Raw genomic sequence first — 14,696 nt, 5'->3', positions numbered from 1 at the left:
ATGCCTAATCGCGGAGAAAAGACATTTACATCAGAATATACGGTGGTATGTAAGGTGCTTGCATAGGACGTCGGTACTACGTGGAGTAAACCTCTACCCATTCTACAAACGTCCAACCGCCTTCCTAGGAGGTAGTCTAGGTGAAGATACCGCAGCTACAATCGACAGCTCTTAATACTTGCCTAACGCGGTAACGTCTGTCCCAGGTTGAGATGAGTTGCGACAGCAATGTACGTGTGAAATCCCACTCCCTAAAATCTACGGTGGAGAGAACCCATCTATAGAAGGGTATGCACCAAGAAGAATAGCAACGCTAGAGGAGTGGGTGGAGGGTAGAGGGTGAAGGATATGCTACCGCAATCAACGGCTTGCGATATTGCTTGATTGGGTAACGTCTGGTTCGAGATGAGATGAAATTTGATATATTCAGCACACCCGACGAAGCGCGTCAACTAACAACAGTCCCATAAGTTGGCATTATCATTTTCCTGCCTGCGCCTCCGGCCCTTCACACCGGACTACTCTCGATTGCGCCAACTCCAACCTACTTCCCATCCATTGGTCGCTCTGAATCTCTACTTCGGTATCAATCTGTACGCCCATGTAGGGTACACCATTCATTCCCTTCCGACCACTCCCCACTTCCAGATATTTCCTGTCGTCGCTCCTTTGGATATCTTCTCTTTCCACGAAGGGGTTCTCGCTTCCTAGTACTCTTTGCCCAGATGTATGTATCGAAGTAATGCCAGATTTGATGTCATAGGCGAGCTCAACGTCGTGTGAGCTGAGGTTTGTAAAGGTGCGAACACGGCTCTGGCGTTTGCTTATGGATAGGTTACCGTATCCATGCGAGCTCTGGCCAGGCATCTTTGATTGGCTGGTGGTATAATAGCTTGTGTGTTCACGAAGGAAGCGTATGTGTTCGCGGAGAAGAGGCCAGATGCCGGGGAGATTGGCTACGTAGACGGCAACGGATGCCTCACGCGTATACCACAGCATGTACGTGGTGGAGTATACGTCCGATAGATTGTAAACTTTTGTCAATATTGCCGCGACGATCTTATCGGTCGTGTCAGTAAGAAGAAACCACGAGATATCAGGAGGGAGGAACGTACAACGAAGATGCCCATGCTGAACAGTATGCCTAGGACGACCTTCTGTTTCAGAGGAAGTGAAAGCGACATGATCATCGGTATCGGCACAGCGATGATGAGGACATCGCTGCTTATGTTGAAAGTTGCCTGTACTATCGCAAAGTGCTCAAGAGTCGTGCATTGCGGATTTGGAGGCGGCACTGCCCAGTATCCTACGAATGGGCGACATGCACTGAAGAAAGTGATCTGGACAGCGAACCAGCCGATAACGACCCATAGTGCAGCCACTTTGATCCACTTCATGTTCGTTGTTCCAGTCAACATACGAGCAAACATGAACAGCATACAGGCTTTCAAGGACCATATAACGTTCAGCATACACTACGAGGTGTTAGTTGTGCGTCATAGTGTGTTTACATGTCTCATGGTCTGTTGACTTACTTGCTCGGAAACGACGACGATCTTCGATCCTTTGATTCTCTCATCAATTTCTCCTTGACTGAACGTGGAGAACAGCTCTGGTGGAAAGAGATTACTTCCACCTCCCGTTGCGATTGTGTTCAAGCATACAATCAACCCAGTGTAGAAGGTTGGTACGGCCGTTGCCATGATCCAATCATCTGCTGCAAAGGCGTTTAGGCTTCTGACTCGATGCCATCGCGCATATCTGTAGTTGAGTGTGAGCACGGCGGTATGGTTTGGCTCGGGGTCACACTAACGTGCGGAGTAAGATCATGACCATGCCGATGCCGTATAATATCCATGATTGCACCGACAATTGCTGCGGGAAGTCGGACATGTCGCTCTCGCCCATGTTCGGAAATAGGATAGTATCGCCTGAGAGTCGTTCGGCCAAGGGTATTGCCCAAGAGACCTTCTGTAGAGAAAACGAATGCTTGTAGTTATCAGTCGCACTTCCTCCGCATTTGATGCTCCATGCTTTGGATTGTTAACAGCTCGATCCAAACATCGTGTCGAGATAAAAGGTTTCACACTCTTGAGATGAGATGACAGCCTTGGATAATAACACCGATATACCGCGGGAAGTCTATTTCTTGGCCAAGATAGACATGGTTTCGCTGCACCTATCAACACACCGACATCAGATCATATTTGGATACGGCCCAAAATACGGGACGGGCATCCTGAGACTATACCCACATCAAACATCAATAGACATCTCCGAGAAGTTGTAATCGGTATCTTGGAATCCTTCGAGGCTCAATGGCGTGGATGGCCTATGGCGATGATCACCATCAAAATCGACCCAAATAGTTAGCATCCTGTGCCGGCCTATTCATCCTTCCAAGAGATGCCAGTGCGGATGCATGATTGGTGAGAATTGGCGCTGACAGCCAAGCTTGTCCCTGAACGAAGCGCGGGGTGCAACATTCAACGTGATGGGGTCGACCGCAAGCGTGGGATGTGGGCACTGTCCACGGGTCCGAGGCGGACGCCTCCAGCCGCACGGTAGGCATTGTCCGTATTGGTATCAGACATCGTAAGGATTCACGTGTAAGCGATGCTTGTGATAATCTTACTGACGGCAGGACGAGCGGTGAGTAACAGCCTCAACAACGAGGGAAACACCGTTTTCCAAGGTTGTTGACAGAAACGTGTATTCAACACGCATTGCTTCGCCCAGAACACTTTCAAAGGCTATGCAAGCCACTCAAGTTGCATACCTATGTATGAGTGCGGTGAGACTCCGGTAATAAGACACGACTTGTCATGCCGTATATGCGTCTGTCTGCGGCAATATCCACACGGAGACGTTGAAGCGTGGAGGCGGGGAGGTGCGCGATAAGGGAAAAAGAAACCACGACGGAATGCGGATGTCACCCGCCAAGCGATCCCTGCCACTGCCAAATCATACATTTCATAAGCTTTTAAAAACCAACCGAGGCTTGATTACAAGGGACCTATCTCAAAAGAAACATATATACATTCTCAAGATAAGGAAATATGCAGGTCCCAACAGAACCCTCCGGCACCATGAAACAGACAGCGGAGAAACCGGAACAGCTCCATAGGAGATCTGCATCCAGGTACCAAGCCACATCATGCAGGGAAGGACCGACCACGTACACCAGACCCAACGTCAAAAAACCGCTGAATGTAAACGCTAAACCGCTCAAAAAGCTCCATGTACAGGGAAGATACAATCCATGAGCGCAACACTCATCTAAAGCGCCCAACTGCCTTTCCTAACGGCGGTTCCACGCCCCCCAGCCATGAATTCATCTTCAGCCATGTGGGGGTGTTGCCTTGCCCATTCCTGGATATAGATGCGTAAGGCGCGCCAGCGCATGCACGTCTCCTCGGTAATCTGGGTGTCCTTCAAATTGCCGTCGTTACCTAGACGAATGTAGCCACGGGATGAGGCAAGGTGATCGTCTTGCCTCAACTCGGAAATGGGAATGTGCGAAATCTTTGAAAGCTCTTCATCGAACGGACGTGCCATTGATGGATAACCGAGTGACAGGTAATTGTACACTTGGGTGACAAAGTTGTCACCGAATTCTTCTTCGATGGACTGCTCGACAGCGAGCTTCTCATCGATGCCCGAGAAGTCTGTTTGCCCAAAAGTGATGCCGGAGCTCGATGCCGGAGGCGTAGGTGGTAAGAGGCTCGTAGAGGGCGTTGGACAAGGCGACATGGGGTTTGGCTTCTCATTGTGGGGTGTGAGTAGACCGGCTGGCCCGCGTGGGGACTTGTCTCCACCGTTGACGCAAAATCCACCCCACAATCCGTGCGTGCTCGAAGCTCGGCTGTTGGCATTGGACCACAATGATGGTGTTGTACTTGTTTGCCTGCCGTTGCCTTTTCCACACCATAAGCTTTCTCCTGTTTCAGACGCGGCCTTGGACTGCTCAGAGAGATAGCACATAGCCGTCCGGACCGCATCGCATCCTTGAGTAGGGTCAAAACGAGATGGCTCCGGTGATGCACATCGCGGGAATTTGATGTCCTGTCCAAGCATGGGAGGTCGGGCTTCTTTGCGCTGACGCTCTAATTCGGGGTCTTTTCGCTCTTTCGCAAACTTCTTGGCCGTAGCAGCATCCAGAAAGCCGGCTGGGTTTCCAAATGGACTGAAAGCAGGCTTGACATACTCCTTCTGCTTCTGCTCCTCTTTACCGGCTTTCTGCTTCTCTTGATACTCACGCATGGCAATTAAATCCCAATTAACCTGCGTGAAGGACGGTTCTCGCTGCGGCTTCGCCTCAGTGACTGATGGCTCTGAGCCTTCTGTATCATGATCCACGTAATGAGCCACGGGTTCGTGGAAGTCGCTGTTCGGGAATGCGGCCAAGGCCTGTTCCCGAAGCTGTTTCTCTGCAGCCTTAGCAGCCAACTCAAGTAGGTAGCCAGCAGAACTGTCGTCAACACTTTCTCGTCGTCGAGTAGCTTCTTTGTACATAAACGAATGGTCTGAAATATAAGGTGGCGACTCGGTCGGCGATGGCGGCGCAGATGCTTCAGACTCGGAAGACTCAATCGGGTCTAAGTCAGGAACACGGAACGAGTGTTGCGAGCAGCTAAAGTACGACCGGCGTCTACACGGTGAGGCGTTGCGTTGTATCTCCAAAAACAAAGGGTTCTGTTTGATATCAAAAGTCGGTGTGTTTGTTGGCGGTGTGGGAGGGATTCCCAGTATCCTTGCTTTCCGGGCACTTATTGCAGAGTCCGGGGTCGCCTCAGTCTTGTCGGACGGTTGTATTGCGGGAGTGTCGTCCCCAGCCTTGCGATGTCTTTGGGCAGTCTCGATCAATTGCGGTCGAAATTTCTTGGTAGGCAGTTTTAGAGAAGCCCTGTACTGGCTACTGTAGCTTGAAGCCGCTTCCATAGGATCCGCTTTGAACTTCCCGGTGGGGGATGTTTGCTCTTCCCAGTCCTTGGCAAACTTCTGACGACTGCTTCGTGTGGTCGTCTCCAAGGGCTCGGGAGCAAAGCGACGGTTGGACTTCTTGGTAGTCTCAACGGGCTCGGGCGCAAACCTACGGCTAGACTTGGAACTTGATTTTGTCGTCTCTATTGGCTGTGGTGCAAACCTCCGTGGCTTCGGCCTCTCGGCCTGCTGTGCCGGAGCTTTGTCCTGCTCTGCCGCAGCCTTGTCCTTGGAGGACGAGACAGTTGTCTCGATGGGCTCGACCTTGAAACGCCTGGGAGGAGCTGCTGACGCCATCTTTAAGTATTTCCAGCACTTGAAGGGAGCTCCCTGATGCTATACTTATACAGGCAATCGGATATATGACTAACGGTGTCTTCGCCAATCGCAAGACTATGCGGTCGCCCGGGTAGACTAGTGGCAGAGGCCTAGTATCTGGGGAGGTGCGGAACCGAAGCGGGGAATTTACTCGGAATATTTCGGAGGCATGTAACTGCGTAGGGGCGCTGTTGAGCGTGACAGCGACGGTGCGGACAATGCTCGGTGCAAAAGTAAGCACACGCAAGCCCCGCTGGCGGTATGTTGTGGTGGAAACGCTGGGATGGAGGGTGCAGCCGATGCTGGCTAGTTGGGGGCAGGGAATTGTCTACGGCGGTCGATTCGGAGGCGCGTAGGGCTCAAGGGTGCTCGTGTGGTCTTGGAGCATGTCAGTCGCGTGCCATTTTGCTTCTGGGCGTCTCCCACGCCCGGGCTCAACTTACTGGACCCCGTATCGCAGTTCCCACACGGCCAAGGGTTTGTCGAAGTGCGGAAAGCGTCTGAAGGAGAGGTTGCCGAGAAACATGTGAATGGCACAGTGTCTAGTAGCTGGCGCTGGCGTGTGTGGTGCAGGATGACGTATGGTGGAGCGACTGCTAGGGACAGCCCAGAGCTACCGCGGGGGTTTGCGGGTTTGGGAATGCGTGGGCGTGCACTGGTGGTGAGGGCCGTTGGTTATATCCAGGGCGGTCGCGGTCGTGTTCAGTCGTGGGCGCAGCTCGTTGGACGACAGGGTTGAGTTTCCAGCGTCTTGTTGAGGTTCGAGAGCTGGTCGGAGCGCCCTAGGAGTCTAGGACCAGCATCATCGAGGCCCTTAAATTGTCTTATCAATGCGTGCACCGCTATTGACACACGAGATATCCCTTGGACTTGGACTAAATGGGCTGTGGCAGAAAGTTCTAGGGCTCCATGGCTGTCGACCAGCTGCCCGATGACCAGCCTCGTGGGCGGAGCGGTCAATCAGTGGAGTCAGCACTCTGCACCCGACCGCATCTTCGGCACGTTAATTCGTTCCAGCATGCACGGTGCGAACGTGCAGCAGCCGTGTGGGTCTGCGATGAGAACTAGACAATTCCATGTCGAGCATCGGGGATCGACAAATGGCATGCGCTACTCCACGACTCCAGACTCCGCGCCCGCTTGCTGATCGAGAATGACTACAGTCTTTGGGGATTTCAGAAAGTCTGATCAGGCCTTTGCCTCGCAGTGAAAGCTATGCGGCATTTTGTGTGGAAATTAATGCTTTATTTACGGAAACCCTAGCCACGTACTGGTCTCCGCTGAGAAGAGCCCACAGAAGGTCATGGCGGCATCGTGTATTCCCGAATGCGGCCGCTGAGGCAGGAATCTTTCCATGTGTGCGTAGCCATAATGGCATAATTCATCACAATTCCACGACACAATTGCAGCATGCACATGCGCCTTCCGTTTACCGGCGTCGTGCTCAGAAAGCATACTTCGAGTTTAATCTGGTGCTGACCATCAGACGTTGTGAGGAGTGATCGGGCAGGTGCGGGCGATTTCGGGTGGCTTTTGCAGTTGACACATGCAGCATGAACGACGGTTACCGTAACCAAAATTAGAAAAATATACCACGACTCCACTTCGTGAGAGTACTCCTATCTTATTTTTGCTTTGTTCGCCCCGCTACGCCTGTATCGCTTTCCGCTTCACATTGGCCATGCATCTGGCTAAAGACTCACGACCACGTTTCTTTCCACTTATACAACTATTGGATACAGCTACTAACACAGTTCTATCAAACGCCAAAAGAAATACTCCATAGGTCAACTCGCTACACAACAATGAAATACAATCTGACTATCCGTCCCGAATACTGGAAGATAGGTACCTAGGTAATCTGAATGTCCATTCCGAAAAGCGCGCGCCTGAACTCCTACCACCAACCACCAATCAACAACCAACAAAAGCCTTCCAGTTGAACCGAATCCTACCGCCCAAACTATGGCGGCGAGATGTATCCATAAGCCGGCGAATACCCGTTCCACGACTGCTCCACCAGATACCAGAGGGGCGAGCGATCCGGCATGACAAGGTGACTCGCTGGGTCTCCGCGGCAATGCTCGTACTGGGGGCTGAGACGCAGCGGCGACTGCAGAAAAAAGTACTCAATAGGCAACGGCGTGGCAACCGGCATGCTGTGGGCAACCCAATAAAGAACACCCGGGTCGGGTGATCGGCTTCGAGCGCTGCCGCCGGCAGATGCTACTGGACTGTGGTCGATTGTGGCACAGGGTTCGACGACCATGCTGTCGGACATGGCGGCACAGTCTTGGACCGTATCTGTGGGGTTTAGGTCTGAAGAGTGTGTCGTGGCATCGTCTGCATCTTGGAAAACTCTGATATCCTCATCGTGGGACGCCGTCATCAAGTACGGTTCTTCGTCTGCATCAACGGCTGTCTCGTCGTCGCTCACTCCGCCACCTTCGTCGTCGCTGGCCTTCTCGCACCCTTCTCCGCAGTCGTAGCCACAATTTCTCCATTTGAATTGGGGCGGTCTATCAGAGGATGGGCTATCTAGAGCCGGCTGGTGGGAGGGGTCGTTCGGATCATCGTGGTCGTACATCGTGGCGCCAGTAAGAAGATCGAGCAGTCTTTCCTGGAGGCATGTTAGTTGACCTTACGTGGCATGGGTCCACATACTCAGCACCATTGCCGTATAAGGTGTGGACGTAGGTAACGTTGACTCATTGCATACATATAGAGAAGCAACGTATCTTACCTTGACAGCTCAATGAGAAGGAACAAGAACGGCTAGCGATAGAAGACAGCGCTGGATGTCACAAGATGAGAATCGTTTCAGCAAAAGTAATGGTATACAAGCTAATAATACAGATCAAGACACCTCCAGATTGACAAACGCTGGAGAAGGGACCGAAAACAACAACTACAACACATCCCTCCAAGTCTTTATACACACAGTACACGAGCGATCATCGGCCAGCCAGAATATACGACAGAACGAAAGGGAGTCATAACTGCCTCCGCGACAGACACGTTGCCCGCCCCCAAGCCTGAGTCGGTCACCTACCTGGCTCCAACAACCCATCACTGGACCTCCTTCCCCGCATTTATCGCAACCGAGATCACACCAGTACTCTGAAGGACCAACATCCTCCGCTCATCTATTACCGTATCCCGACACCGGCCAGCGTGCTCATAACCTGGAGTAGTCAACAGTACCCTCGAGTAACCACGCGACGGAAGGATAGCATAGGCTACGTCCAAGACGCGCTGGTAAAAGCCCGAAGGTAGCCGGCATGTAGAGTGTTCTGCCTGATGACGGCATGGGGACTTTGTTTTGGGGAGAACGCGTCGCGTGTGCGTGTCCGAGATGGGCTCACCGGAGGCCGCCTACATGGGCGTTGGAAGTGGGGTAAAAAGCCACCGGTCAACACCGAGAGCGATTGTAGACCAAGGAGTTAGCTATGACTCTGGTGAGATTGGTCGCTTCGTTTTGGCATGGTGCGGACCTATGTCACTGTGTATAACGGATATTTGAGGTCGTGTTAAGCAATACTGCCGCCTTTAACCTCGCCAGTCGGGAGATTTTGTTACTGGTGGATGGATTTAGAAAGGAGATCTAATTGTCTCATGATACTTTGGATATTTCCTGATATTCACTTTTTATCAAGGTCATGGTGTAGCGCGCCAATGTATATGCTTCTAAATTGCCGTGCATTCGCCTCCGCGTGCCGGGTTCTCGATCCAACCATGACGTCTTCTCCCGTCACTCGATGCCCTTCCTCTCCACTTTGCTCATTTGTTATGCCAAAGTAATGTCCGTAACGAGTTCCAATCGTCCGACTGAACATAACTGTCCACACGTTAGCGTAATCCCATATGCTTTCAGCTTCAAGAGATACCCACATATAACTCATACTGCTCCTCAAACTGCTCTGCACAGCCTCAGGATGCCACCTGAAAATATACATAACCATCGCCCAACTCAGACTGGCAAAAACCGGCCATCCGTTCTTCGCCATCGTTCTCCTCATCTCGCCATTACCGAACAGCTCCCATCCACCACCTCCTCCTTGAACTCCTTGTCCACTAGCTCCGCCTCCGACCTGTCGTGGTTGTACTGCCAGCTTTGCCAGCGCTAACAATACGCGTGCAGCTACGTATATGACGATTTGCTGAGACACGGAATTGTGAATTGTGCGACCAAAGACGGTGTAGCCGCCTAGAAGGCCGGCGAGGAAGGAATCGTAGTGTCGCTCTTTGCCGGTCGGGGACGCGTGTCGGAGGAAGATCATGCAGGATTTGTAGACGAGGGCGAAGAGGCCGAGGTTACGGGCGTGTTGGCGGGTCGCTTTGTAGACGAGCAAGCATTTCGATCGGAAACTGTTTGGCTTTTGTCAGCAAGAACACTCTCTAGTTATGGAGGAGAGAAGAGGTTTGGTAGTAAGGGGAGGTCTACGTACCTTCCAGATCTGAAGAGGAAGATCATTCTGCAACCACGCGTCAGCAATCCATCCCTCCATAAACGCACAATCCTGCGAGAACCTACACAAGCGCATGCGGAAAGCGCACTTTACTTCCGTACACAATGCCATTCCTTACACCTTTTACCAGTGTGAGGATATCATGGTACTTTGGGTCTAGCACAATCCTGTCGAGCGCAGCCTATTCGAATCATCAGCTCTCGCGCTGCGAAGATGCGACATCCGAGTTTCTGCAACATACTTCGAGGGCGTGTAATCTATCCATGTTGATCGTATATGTGTGTTATGACCTGGGTGTTGTGTTCTGTCGTTGCTTGCTTGCGTCCGGCGAAGAAGAGCCTCGGTCCAGCGCGCGCGTTGCGATGACGTTTGCCGCTACCTTTTACGGTCGCAGGAACTCTGAAGGAGAAAATCGAAGGAGTGAAGAGAAGAATGGAAGCACAGTGTACGTATCATGAGGCTGGCATGGGGACGAGAGCGAGGTTTGCGGTCGGGTATAGATAGCGCAGAGTCGCAGTCGCGGAATGGCTGCTGGCATCTGATCCTCGGCTCGCGTCACATTGCCGGTCGCTGCTTCCCCACATCCGTGGATTGGTGCGCTAAGAGAAGGAAAGGACAGGGGTGTTTGCGCTTTGACATGTGAAGGTAGAATAATCTGGGAAAAGTTGCATGTGCATGCGTTCTATGACCTAAGACTGCTGCTTCTTTTCTATGCGCTCAATGTAACAATACATGGTATCTCGACGCTCCCGCCTGATGCTATACAAACGCCCCCAAACACCATGATATGCTGCTCGACGAGTTCCGCGCATCCAGCGCGAAATCCCGTAACGGTCCTACTCTACCCGTCGAGTAGGCCATCGCTTCTTCAACTCTTCATATACGGTGAATATGAACGCCGAACTGGGTATGGATCTCGCAACTGTGATACCGCATCCACGGTACATGCCTTTGATACCGTGTTGCTTCCAAACCGCCTTTCCTACAGCGCTGAATGTTGACTTTCCGCCAGTCAATTGCTTGACATCTTCGGTCTGCATTCTCGACTTGATCGTGTCCGCAGGGTAGAACATGAAGTTGTAGGCTCCACCTGCGACAGAACCAGAGGCCATCCGCTGCCAGACGGGAATATCTTCGTCCTTGGCTGAAGTACTGGAGCCCTTGAACAGGATCTTCATGCCTTCATAGCCACCGAACCACGCTGCACCGCCTCCTGTCTCGCGAATCAAGGTTCCAAATTGTCCGTGCCAGTAGCCCTTGAGGCCCTGGTGACGATATATAGAAGCAATGACTCCTCTGATAGTTGGTGCGGCTACAACGCTGCCGGTTGTTTCTAGAGGAACTTGCATTTTGCATTTGACGAGTTCAATCGGTGTTAGGAAGAGTGAGGTGATAGCGCCTGCGACCATTCCGCAAAAGAGCATGCCAGAATAAGGTAGGTCTCGTTCCGGGTGTCTCTTTAATTCAGGATAAAAGCCTGAAGACTTGAGGGCATCGCCAGCCAGACGATACTGCAGATCGCATCAGCTTGATCCCCTTTTACGTTGGCATGCTACTCACACTAAAGAACAATGTGCTCGTCTCTACAGCAGCTCCCACCAGAGGCGCACTGATTCCCCGGTATATTCCAAGGAAGCCATCCTGCTGTAAGGACTTCTTGAAGCAGTCCAGTGGCCCGGTGTAGCGGAGTGGCACCTGGTCGGGCTGTGACTGTAGCCGAACCTTGACCGTGTCGAAGGGGTACTCGATGTACTTTCCGACAATTCCAGCTGCGGATCCACAGAGAACATCCTTCAGGGCCTCTTCGCCCTTTCCTATGGTATGTGCTACAGCAGGGCTCCGGACCTCTTCCATTGTGACTGGGTTGGGCAGCCGGCCTCTTCCCCCCACCACCGACACCGGACTCTCTTGTGCTTCCATGAATGCGGAATGTATGTGGCTCGTCAACGGATATGTGTGATTGTATTGAATGTATGGTTATGAGGCCGAGCGCATGTTGCGTGCGAAGAGTCGTGGGCGGTGAGAGGGCGCGTGGCTACTGTTATGAATCGGAGCCCATGTCAATGATAGAGTACACCGGTAGCGTTTGCGTTATGGCGAGTGGAGGAAGGTTCGGAAGTGTGTAACACGACGAAGAGAGTTTGCTCGAGGGAGCATGTAGCGGGCCGTGTGTGCGACGGGGATGGAGAAGATGATAACGCCCAACGTTGTACCAAACAGGGTCGACCTTTCTTTAGCTAGCCTAGGAAAATTCTGCAGTATCGGAAGAAAGTATTACAGGAGTGGAAAGCGCACAGCGCTTGCTAAGCCAGACCATCTGCATGCGCGAATAAAGTGTGAGCGCAACGAGCAGTTGGGGACGCGCTCCGGCCGCACTTCTGCTGATGCAGCTTATCAGATCAATTCGATCTGATAACATTTGGGTTGGGCGGGATTTGGGGATCCCTGGCTGGCAGCCCGCGCCGGCAAAGTGCGCTAGTTATCGATAATCGGCATTAACTTTTCTCGCGCCGCCGTGTTCTGGGTTCGAGAACTTCTGCGAGATCCACTGGTCGCGCAACACCGCAACCATGTCTGAATCTGTGATAATCGAGGCGCCTCCTGCGACGGAAACTGCCCCTGTCAAGGGCATGAAGAAGAACGGTATGCGACCCTGTGCGTGGTAGTTGCGACATGGCGATCTAACTTTCCCCAGGCAAGCAATGGCATGACAACAAGGGCCCCTTCCGACCAAAGGCTGGCCAGACCTCATGGGAGAAGCGCAGTGAGGAGAGGAAAGCGCTCGCTGCTGTCAAGGCGAAGGAGAAGGAGCTGAAGGATGAGAAGGAGTCTGAGAGACAGGTAGGAAACCACGGCTTTTGGTTACAAATAGACAGGAGCTGACTGTGCAATAGCGACGAGTCGAAGCTATCAAAACCAAGCGCGCCGCCAAAGCAGAACGAGAGCGATTCGCCCAGATGGAGGAGAAGATGCACAAGAAGCGCGTCGAGCGCCTGAAGAGGAGGGAGAAGCGCAACAAGATGCTGAAGTCATGAGCTCGGGTCGGTTAGACTAGAGCCGAAGCATAAAATGCGGTCAAGGAAATGCCGCTTCGGGGGGGATGTTGAAAAGGTGCAGAGGCAGGCGCGACTGCACTGCCTAGAGACCACCGGGAAAGCAAGAGCAACCGGAACCAGCCCAGATAAGTCCAGTCTGTAGAGCGGGATGCGAGCAATGATACCCTATCGAGACTTCCCACAGTGGAAGACGGAGCAAAAAGCAATCATATTAGAACCTTGCCCATGAACGAAGAATTGAAATGTCATTCCCTACTGAAAGTACCATAACCATGGACGTGGAATCACCTATACAGGCAACTTGCAATATAATATCTGCAAAACTGCAATCATCATGACTGTCTAGGCTGTTTCATGACTCTCTTCACATGCGCTTCCCCAGCTGGCTAGCGGAAGGAGACCCCTGCAATGACACGCGAAACTCGGAAGTCGATCTTGGAACCCAGCAGCACCGACAACTGCCTCGTTGCGCCGACCCAACCACCACCATGACATGGACGGCCAGCTTCACCTCCATGCCGGCCTGGCCGACCCCAGGTCTTTCCGTCCCAACCTCTACAGCTCCCGTTCGGCGACGCGCGTGACGACTGACCCCGAGAAGAAGTCGCATTCCCACCTGCACAAGCACAAGTCGTCGCGACACCACCACGACCGTCACGATGACCGGCACCGCCACAGCTCCAGCCGACGCCATGCTGCCAAAGAGGCGATGCAGTCAGCCATCCAGATACAGCCGCCAACTAGCTTCGGAGACCTGCTGAGGCAGGCGCGAGGGAGCAGAGACACGAGCCCCAGTCACAGTCGCAGGGAGAGCGTCGCACCAGGCCAGGCGGATGGGAGCGTGCATGGGAAGGAGGAAAGCACTCCAGGCATCACCATCCCGCCGCGGAGACCAATCCGGCGGGCGGATGTGGAGCTAGAGGCTAAGAGAGTTGAGGCTAGAGAACGGTGCGTCTGCGTCATTCACTATCAACCCCCCATGATGCTCCGTAGCGTTCCCCCAAGATGCCTTCTCTAACATGGCCCGCAGAGACCTTCGTGCGGTTCTCCAGACCCTTTCCGACCAGTCTCTCAAGACGTCGCGCCGGCTAGACGACACCTACTATTCCATCCTCGAGAAGGTCTCCGTATTGCGCCAGACCATCGGAACACTGCAAGAGCTCTCTGGCCTGACCAAGGAGCTCCACGAGAACTTCGAGTCGGACACCACAGAGTTACTGGAGGATGTGACGGGCCAAGTGGAAGCTTTCGATGGCTTCAAGACACAACAGGAGCAAGTGAGCGGATTAGAAGAGCGCATCAAGGCGGGCAAAGAGAAAGCCGATGCACTAACGGCGAGGCTCGAACGAGCGAAAGAGCGTGTCGATGCGAGGGCCAAATCGGAAGCGCAGTGGCAGGCGAAGAACACCCGTATGGCTATCCTCGTAACCTTCTTTGTTTCCGTCCCAACTGACATCACACAGATCGCGTGCGCATATTCTGGGCTATAGTGGGCTTTGTAGCTGCACTCATACTAGCTCTCGTTTTCTTCCGCCCGTCGCAACCGACCGCTAACCCACACGAACCGAAGAACACACTCGATCCTGCGACCAGAGAGGCAATCTTGAATGCCGACATTCCAGACATAGCGAAAGAGGCAATCATAGGGCCGTCATCCAGTACTGCAAGTCCAAAAATGGAGACACCCGAAGCGCAGCCTGTACTAGATGACGATGAGCGACTGCGCGCATTCGACGAGTTGTAATACTTCGAGCTACTTTCCTGCCTACTTTGCTTTCGAACACCAAGATACCCCTGCGATAGTTTTGCCACGTCCAATATCAATCTCCAAATGATCAAGTTCTTTTGGTGTTACCGTCCACATCATCCT

At 52.7% G+C, this 14,696-nt stretch overlaps 5 protein-coding genes across 5 annotated transcripts; 2 read left to right on the top strand and 3 right to left on the bottom strand.

Moving 5' to 3' along the window:
• Positions 1-3,279: 3,279 nt before the first annotated feature.
• On the bottom strand, positions 3,280-5,280 carry J4E92_006710 (uncharacterized protein; the record flags this gene model as incomplete). The annotated part of the gene is made up of 1 exon (XM_051498076.1): positions 3,280-5,280. One exon carries the CDS (start codon positions 5,278-5,280, stop codon positions 3,280-3,282), a length of 2,001 nt encoding a protein of 666 aa, XP_051351802.1.
• Positions 5,281-7,264: 1,984 nt separating this feature from the next.
• Positions 7,265-10,035, bottom strand: J4E92_006709 (uncharacterized protein; the record flags this gene model as incomplete). Its single annotated transcript, XM_051498075.1, has 5 exons — positions 7,265-7,921; positions 9,057-9,669; positions 9,750-9,776; positions 9,836-9,951; positions 10,012-10,035. 5 exons carry the CDS (start codon positions 10,033-10,035, stop codon positions 7,265-7,267), a joined length of 1,437 nt encoding a protein of 478 aa, XP_051351801.1.
• A 571-nt stretch (positions 10,036-10,606) lies between these two features.
• On the bottom strand, positions 10,607-11,624 carry J4E92_006708 (uncharacterized protein; the record flags this gene model as incomplete). The annotated part of the gene is made up of 2 exons (XM_051498074.1): positions 10,607-11,281; positions 11,331-11,624. The coding sequence occupies 2 exons, from the start codon at positions 11,622-11,624 to the stop codon at positions 10,607-10,609; spliced, it is 969 nt and encodes a 322-aa protein (XP_051351800.1).
• Positions 11,625-12,340: 716 nt separating this feature from the next.
• On the top strand, positions 12,341-12,805 carry J4E92_006707 (uncharacterized protein; the record flags this gene model as incomplete). Its single annotated transcript, XM_051498073.1, has 3 exons — positions 12,341-12,413; positions 12,466-12,611; positions 12,665-12,805. The coding sequence occupies 3 exons, from the start codon at positions 12,341-12,343 to the stop codon at positions 12,803-12,805; spliced, it is 360 nt and encodes a 119-aa protein (XP_051351799.1).
• A 514-nt stretch (positions 12,806-13,319) lies between these two features.
• Positions 13,320-14,570, top strand: J4E92_006706 (uncharacterized protein; the record flags this gene model as incomplete). The annotated part of the gene is made up of 3 exons (XM_051498072.1): positions 13,320-13,774; positions 13,857-14,236; positions 14,290-14,570. 3 exons carry the CDS (start codon positions 13,320-13,322, stop codon positions 14,568-14,570), a joined length of 1,116 nt encoding a protein of 371 aa, XP_051351798.1.
• Positions 14,571-14,696: the final 126 nt, after the last annotated feature.

The sequence above is a fragment of the Alternaria infectoria genome, assembly GCF_024043175.1.
Source record: "Alternaria infectoria strain BMP 0036 chromosome Unknown scaffold_10, whole genome shotgun sequence".
NCBI lineage: Eukaryota > Fungi > Ascomycota > Dothideomycetes > Pleosporales > Pleosporaceae > Alternaria > Alternaria infectoria.
Note: the sequence above shows the minus strand (reverse complement) of the source record. Positions and strands in the feature narration are given on the sequence as shown.